The sequence below is a fragment of the Nanorana parkeri genome, unplaced genomic scaffold, assembly GCF_000935625.1.
Source record: "Nanorana parkeri isolate BGI_ZX_2015 unplaced genomic scaffold, ASM93562v1 scaffold962, whole genome shotgun sequence".
Taxonomy (NCBI): Eukaryota; Metazoa; Chordata; class Amphibia; order Anura; family Dicroglossidae; genus Nanorana; species Nanorana parkeri.
Genome location: NW_017307230.1, coordinates 551,813 through 559,900, shown reverse-complemented (window position 1 = coordinate 559,900; position 8,088 = coordinate 551,813). Strand labels below are relative to the sequence as shown.

General features: G+C 45.6%; 1 protein-coding gene across 2 annotated transcripts in view; it reads left to right on the top strand.

Moving 5' to 3' along the window:
- Positions 1–683: 683 nt before the first annotated feature.
- Positions 684–8,088, top strand: part of CUNH1orf210 (chromosome unknown C1orf210 homolog) — a 12,062-nt gene continuing 4,657 nt past the window's right edge. Inside the window, exons 1-3 of one of the 2 annotated variants that reach the window (XM_018566606.1) lie at positions 684–788; positions 1,799–1,881; positions 4,122–4,602. In XM_018566606.1, the coding sequence (XP_018422108.1) occupies positions 1,810–1,881; positions 4,122–4,602 (553 nt within the window). In that variant the 5' untranslated portion in view covers positions 684–788; positions 1,799–1,809. Of the gene's footprint in view, positions 789–1,793; positions 1,882–4,121; positions 4,603–8,088 lie in introns of both variants that reach the window. The other variant, XM_018566607.1, reaches the window with a different exon arrangement.

The window sequence follows — 8,088 nt, the reverse complement described above, 5'->3', positions numbered from 1 at the left end:
TGGGATTTATATTTTTGAGCGTTTTGTAGAGCGTTCGTCGAGCGTAGAACGCGCTACAAAACGTTCAGGTGCGTTCAAAACGTTTTGAACGCGCTACAAAACGTTCACACCTGAACGTTTTGTAGCGCGTTCTACGCTCGGCGAACGCTCTACAAAACGCTCAAAAATATAAATCCCATTGTACAATGGTCTCGTTCCCACCTTGGCGTATTTCCGCCCGTCCCTAACGCGCTACAAAACGGCCCACGCCTGGAAAGGTACAGGTACTACTTTGGGCCGTTTTGTTGCGCGTTTCCATTGGGCTACAGCCAAGTAGCCTTCGGAAACGCGCGAATCGCGGTAAAAAACGCGCGACAGACGCGCATATGCAATGCGCCTAGGTGTGAACGAGACCTTCCAATCTTCCCTCCTGTGTGATACAATGTAACATTTTGTTCTCTGATGCTGTTGTCTGCTCTGAGCGGAGCCCTCTAGTGGACACTTGGTGAAGTCCTTCCATCTCTCTCTATATATACTGTATACTGTACTGTACATTCTGTATACTCAGGCCATGAATATGTTCTCTCTCCTCTGCAGAAGATGAGAGGAGATAAAAGCCAGGCACCCGGCCAGACTCCTCTCCCCCTCTTCCCCCTGCGAGCAGGTTACACTTTAACCAGCTCTTCCACCTTTGTACTCTTCCTGGTGCCAGACTCCACCCCTCACCTTCAGGAAGGAAGGACAGGTAGGGGAGAGTGTGCATGGGCTGCCCGGCATGGTGCTCACCTAGGAGAGCTGGGGACAAACAGGTGAGTGCTCAGGGAGGGGGGTGCAGTGGGTGCTGTATGGAGACAACACTGGTGGTGTGGGCAATCTCTGTGCTGTTGAAGCAAGCTGAGCCTTCTATATATGGGCAGTATTTTTCCTGTGGGACTCTGATGTAAGGGGGGAATTCGGGAGACTCTGATGTAAGGAGGAGACTCTGATGTAAGGAGGAGACTCTGATGTAAGGAGGAGACTCTGATGTAAGGAGGAGACTCTGATGTAAGGAGGAGACTCTGATGTAAGGAGGAGACTCTGATGTAAGGAGGAGACTCTGATGTAAGGAGGAGACTCTGATGTAAGGAGGAGACTCTGATGTAAGGAGGAGACTCTGATGTAAGGAGGAGACTCTGATGTAAGGAGGAGACTCTGATGTAAGGAGGAGACTCTGATGTAAGGAGGAGACTCTGATGTAAGGAGGAGACTCTGATGTAAGGAGGAGACTCTGATGTAAGGAGGAGACTCTGATGTAAGGAGGAGACTCTGATGTAAGGAGGAGACTCTGATGTAAGGAGGAGACTCTGATGTAAGGAGGAGACTCTGATGTAAGGAGGAGACTCTGATGTAAGGAGGAGACTCTGATGTAAGGAGGAGACTCTGATGTAAGGAGGAGACTCTGATGTAAGGAGGAGACTCTGATGTAAGGAGGAGACTCTGATGTAAGGAGGAGACTCTGATGTAAGGGGAGTATTCTGGAGGCTCTGATGTAAAGGGGGAATTCTGGAGACTCTGATGTAATGACTGTTTCTGCCTCTCTACCTGTAAAGGAAACAGCCGATATAATATTAAATTGAACGTTCATTTAAAAGTCACACAAAATGTAATTCTCTGTATGAGTCTTCTGCAGAAACCGTCTTTTGGAATTAGTAAAGAAAAACATTTATTATAATATATAATAATAATCTTATTGTTCCATACAACCTATTGTAGATGAGGATCCTGCACTGTGTCTGTGATTGTTACTTTGTATCTCTGTGTCTTTGTTTCCTTCTGACAGGTTCATTCATCATGATGCTCCTCCTGTACACCGCGCTGCTCTTCCCCATCGCCTCCGCTCACCCCTGCACCCTGACCAGCCAGGTAAGTACTCCTCCTTACTGAGAACCACCACTGGCTGGCATTGGGACAGTATTCACATTATGGTCCCGGATCCCAGGATGTTGTTAACACCGCCCACGGTTCACATTCCATCCGTCCACTTTCCAGGTGGATGTGCCCAAATCATGCCGACTTTACGGCATGGTCCATCCCAGACCCCGCTTCTAAATATGCAGAACCATCCACTTCTGCTCCCACACCCTGCAATTAATGTCTTTTTGAGGCAGTAACTCAGGTAGGGTTGATGTTGTGATCCCGGGACATGGCCCAGGACTCAGCATAGGTGGGACAGAGGACCACACGGCGGGATTATCCCAGGAAATCCAGGACAGTTTACATCTCTGTATTCAATAAACCTAATAGATAAGCTCCTTGGTCAACAATTGGGTAGAACAAAGCCAGGGAGGTCCCGTTGCTGAGTCCTCAACAGATACCAGAAGCAAGCAGATGATTCACCCAACGATCTCCATTTATAACTGAACTATTTTATTTAATAGCTGACACTTTAACTCTTCACTTATGAATACTTCAGAGCCTCAGAGATGGTTGTTCCTAATACTTCCATCAACTTACAAACCTTCTACATCAGGTCAGGGACTGTTTTCCTTTTTTCCCAAAGAAAAGAGAAAAGTTCACCATGTGGACAGATAAGGAAAAGTTTTCTTGGAGAAAAAAAAAATCAGAAGGCTTTAATATCCAACAAAACCATGTGATGAGCGCTGACATGACGATCACATGACTGGTTATAAACAAAGGGTTAGGGTTAGAGTTAGGGTGAGTGTTGGGGTTCCTGTTACTCAATATCTTACATCATGTTTCAGCAAAAGAGGGGTCATTTTTTGGCACAATATCCGGTCCAGGTTAGTTATTAGGAGCTTCTGTAACCCTCAGGAGCCACTTAAAGCCAAGCGCACCCTTAAAAGCCACCAGAAACCCCTTTCATTGTACTTCTTCATTCACATCCATGAATTTCATTTGCATGGGAACATTTCTATAAGACATCCTGATTTCTCATCCAATTTCTCAAGTTTTGCTCATCCATAATCATGGCCATTACAGGCCTGTGACAAATCAAAGCTCTCACTCCTGACTGCTGGGGCTTGAGGGCCACATAATAATAACCAAAGAGCTGCGGACATCCCTTAAACCCCAGGATGGGCACCAGCCCATCCCAACCATCCCAACCTACCATTCCAGATACACAGGCCGCCGGAATGCACACCGCAGTTCTTCATCTCCCCTAGACTGTCCCTCAATCTCTAGGAGTGGCAATCCTATCCATTGCAATATTTATACTGTACGTCTAAGGTTGCTCCTCTGGGGGAAGGGCAGGAGGTCATTTCAGAAGTAAATGTTTCTGTGAAAAGAAGAACAGAGAAGATTTTCTGGCAAATGTTTAAACACATAAACTGTGACCAATGGAGCTTTAACTGTCTGCTCGTCATTTGCAGGATATGAGAATTAGGTCGGGACATTTTTAATTTGACATAAAGCAAACAATATAAAACCTCTTTACTAGTGGTTTGGTGCCTTAGTGTGAGGGGTCCAATCAGAGCCAATACCTGTACGCATTTTATTGACATAATTTGTGTTTAATTAACATGTCTGGCAATAAATACACTGCCAACCCTCCCGTATAGTGCTCCCCATTCCCTGCACTGATCTTTGCTCCAGTCACATATCAGACCTAGCCAATGTTAAATAATGTGGATTTATACTGGACACATACATGGCATGATTCAGGCAACATTTAAACATTTTCTACCAACTTTATATTAGAAACAATTGAAATGGATGAAAGCTGCCTACAATGCAGTGAAATCACCTAAAGTGATGGTCATAGGTTGGCACGATCCATAGGTAGAAATTACCCTCTGAGAGGCTGCCATTGCTGGGCTCCATTTAAAAATGTGGCTTTGTCTGACTTTGAGTTGCAGACCTGGAGCAAGCTTGCTGTAATGAGTGTCAGAAAAGTGTCACAATCCCGCATCTCTGTACTTATTACGGCTCAGGGAAGCCAAAAACAACCACATGACAGCCAAGGAGCTGGCATTCTCAGATAGCATCAGCTCAGCAATGGCAGCCCCCATTACTCTCTTGTGACGTAGTCCCTTTAAAAGCTATGGAAAGTGGTTGAAATTTTTTAGACAATTGTTGAGTCTTGTGGCCAGCATGAGAGCTGAGTAAAGAGTGTAATCCTGTCTTGCTTGCTGTTTGTTCAGGTGAATGTGGATTGCCGTCATAAAGGCCTCGCTGACATCCCTCTTACACTTCCTGGAAATCTCCGGCACCTGGACCTGTCTGATAACTCCATCCATCTTTCCCAACCCCTGCCTGAAAGACTCTCAGAGCTCCTATACCTCAATCTCTCCAACAATCCATTGCACGTCCTTCCTGCAGGGGCCTTCAAGAACTTACCCCATCTCCAGACCTTGGATGTAAGCTACTGTGGAATCTCCGAACTCCATCCTGACGCCTTGCAGGGTCTAACGAAACTCCAGACGTTGATTCTGAGCCATAATGGTCTAAGGACTGTTGATGTACAGAACCTCAGGGAGCTTGTGACACTGGACCTGAAAGACACTCTGGTCAAATCTTTGGGTTCTGGCCAAGCCTTTGGAAGAGACTTCCTGTTACAGTTAGACAGTCAAGGATTCTGTGACTGCTCCTCAGGAATACATCTAAGAGGAACCCCGGAACATGGTAACAGAATGGAACCTTGTAGGGTGTTTGGGGATCTTTCATCAAATATTTGGGGGAATTGTGAATATTCTAAAGAAGCAACTAGTTCTTAAAGCCTAATTTAATAAGTTAACACTTCTTCTGACAGGTTTTAACTCCTGTCTCTTTGATATCTGTATAGGGAAGAAGGGTGGTTGTCACCAGAACAAAAAGGAACAGACATTGGGAAATAACTTCAGGGTTCTAATCAACCATGACTTTGACCCAAACCCAAACTGTTCTCAGTTTGTCAAATGGGCGAATGATTTGGCCAGTTTGCTTGCTCACTAAACCGCCGACTGTGTCCTAACAATCAATGACGCCGTGTGGCCCACACAGCATCATTGCTCGACTGGCGGCTGAGCCACACAATGTCACTGGTTGCCAGGACAGAGGCAGGTGCACCAAAACAACCTTTGATGCTATGAGATCACCAGTGTCTTAGCAACCAATGATGCTGTGTGTGTCACACGGTGTCATTAGTTCTGAAGGTGTTGGTGGCCCCACAGCATCCTTGGTTGTTAAGGGGTACTTCCTGTGTCCTAGCAACCAATGGCACTGTGTGGCCCAGTCACTAGTGTCCTAGCAACCAATGATACTGTGTGGGTCTCTCATTGGTTGCAAGGACACAGGCAGCCCTGAGTTCAGTTCATTTGTACATTCACTCAGATTTCTGGCTGCGTCTGGTGAACCTCCAAGTGAACTGAACATAGGCCATAGGCCAGTTGGCTCACCACTAAGTCCCCATTCACACCATTCACAAAACGTGCGCTTTGGAACACGTTCACCAATATGCAATGCGCTTGCAATGCCATTACTTGTTAATGGCACCCAAAATGTGACCAGTGAAATGCACACAAACGCGCGGGACAAAAACATGGACCTGAAAATGATTCATGAGCTACTTTTCTGCGATTGTTGCATGTGCGGCAGCCCATTGAATGAATGGGCTGACGTGCAACAACAGGGGCAAAAACACGCGCGAACACGTGTTCACGTTCGCATGTATATGCCACCGCTAGCAGCCACTGTCGGAATACAAAAGAAACAGCGGGGATTCCTAGGTAAAGACACTCGTAGCATTAATGGGGGAATCTGCTCTTTTTTTTTTTTCTTCAATGAAAAAAATAGAGCAGTGTATGGCCAGCTTTAGGCCTCATGTACGCCAAAGGAGCGGTAAAAAAAAGGCGTTTGATATGCGTTTTTACCACCCACCTAAATCCTAACATGGCAGCTGTTTTGGTATGTGGAGGTGCTTTGCAGCAAACTTTACACAGCCTGTCACGTTAGGCAGGTGGCACCAGTTGGCAAACGTGTCCTCTGAAGTCAATGGGCATGCGCTGCAACTGCTTGGCACACACTTGTGATAATGCAAAATTCCCTTTGGGATCAAACAAAACCCCCAAAAAACAGGCATTCGACAGGGGGCAGTATTGCCTTCTTAATGCCTGGGAACAGCCTTGCCATAGCAATACACAAATGCGTGCCAGAGCTAGAGAGGAGGAATTCAGTGTAAACATACTATGTAAAAATGAAAAACTAATTGATACAATGTTACCAGTTCAGTCCATGTACAATTCTGGTGCTGAATATAGTAGTCTTTGTGTTGTGTTTCCAGCTGATTAATTCTGTAAAAGATTGGAGGATCAGAATGTACAAGAATTTGGCTGGCGCTCGTGCAGAAAGTTTCAAAAAAATTTTAATCGATCAAAAAGATTAACGATTAATCGAGAAATTAATCGTTAGTTTGCACAGCCCTAATATATATATTTATGTATAATGTCATGTTTTTTGGTAGGGATAACTCTAAAGGTGCCCATACACCTCCCGCGATCGTATGATAATCGCAGGTGTATGGGCAGCGTGCGACCGCATCTACTTTACGGTCGCACGACTTTCGTCTTCTTAGCACGCTGGAAAACCCGCCGAAAATCGCACGATTGTCGGCGGGTTGGTAGCGTGCTGTGTACACGAAAGCCGCACGGGCCAGTGTGTGCAAGCGCACACTGCCTGCTCAGCATTACAATCATGGGCAAGCCCTCCCCTCAGCGGGGAGGGCTTGCGATGATTGCAAGTACGATTTGCCTGTCCAAGATGGGCAGGTTGTACGAAATTTTAATGACCTTACAACCATCGCACAACGAAAGTCGTGCGATGGTTGTAAGGTGTATGGCCAGCTTAATGCTGGCCATGCATGTGATAATTTGATAAAGTGATCAGACATTTGGATCGATTTTTTTTTTTTCATTATCGCAAAGTAATAGAATCCATCAAATGGTTTTATAGGACTGCAAGGAAATGGAATCAAAAATACTCCCAATCAAATGGGGAGACAAAATCGGATCGCTGAGATTGCCATAGTTATTTGCCATTGTGATTCCATTTTATTGCGGTCGCAGTTTTCCTCCAGCTGTTCTTTCAATAACCTTCACGTCAACTGTATGGACCAGGAATGTAAAACTGAGTTTTTTCGGGGCTACATGCGGCTCCATTTTTGTGATTCCCACTGGTTTTAAAATGAAAGCGAGCGTTTCTGTTCTCCAGTTGACAAAAGCTACCATTCAATTCTATGCCATTTTGCTGCACAATAATTCAGAAAATGATGTATGGCCAATTTATCCGGAACACACTACAATAGTCTCTATGACATTCATTACCAAAGTGCAAGTATCTCCTAATTGAATAGGTGCACCCCTTAATATCATTATTATCATAACGCAGGATTTATTTAGTGCCAGTTTGTGCAGCGTTTTACAAAATAATTGGAGACAGTTCGGTGACAGTACAATTCAAGACAAGAGTTAGAAGAACCCTGATAATGAGAGCTTGCAAATCTAAAAGGGAGGGGCAGGTGATACCAAAGGTAATGACTGTGAGGGATACATTGATGGATTAAAGTTCAGTTGTTGGGTAGAGGTGGGCGGGATAGACTTCCTTGAAGAGATTCGTTTTCAGGGATCACTTAAAGGGGAACAGAGTAGGAGATAGCCAGACAGATTGGGGTCAGGAGTTCCAGAGGATGAGGGAGACTCCAGAGAATTTCCGAAGGTGGGCATGGTAGGAGGTGATGAGGGAGTTAGAATGTCAGAGATCTTGGGAGGAGAAGAGAGGACGGTTTGGGTGGCATTTTGAGACAGGGTTGGTGATGTAGCTCGGAGCAGAGTTGTGGATGGCTTTGTATGTTGTTGTTAGTATTTTTTTTGATTAGGTGAGCGGTAGCCAGTGGAGGGATTGGCAGAGAGGGGAGGGGGATGGAAGCCAATGGAGGTATCATTAGATAGGGGTAAGGGGATGAAAGCAAGTGGAGGGCTTGGCAGAGAGGGGTGGGGGATAAAAGCCAGTGGAGGGATTGGTAAAGAGGCGTTAAGATAGAAGCTAGTGGAAGGAATGGTCAGAGAGAGGGGTGTGAGATGGAAGCCAGTGGAGGGACTGGGAGAGAGGAGAAGGAGATGGAAGCCAGTGGAGGGA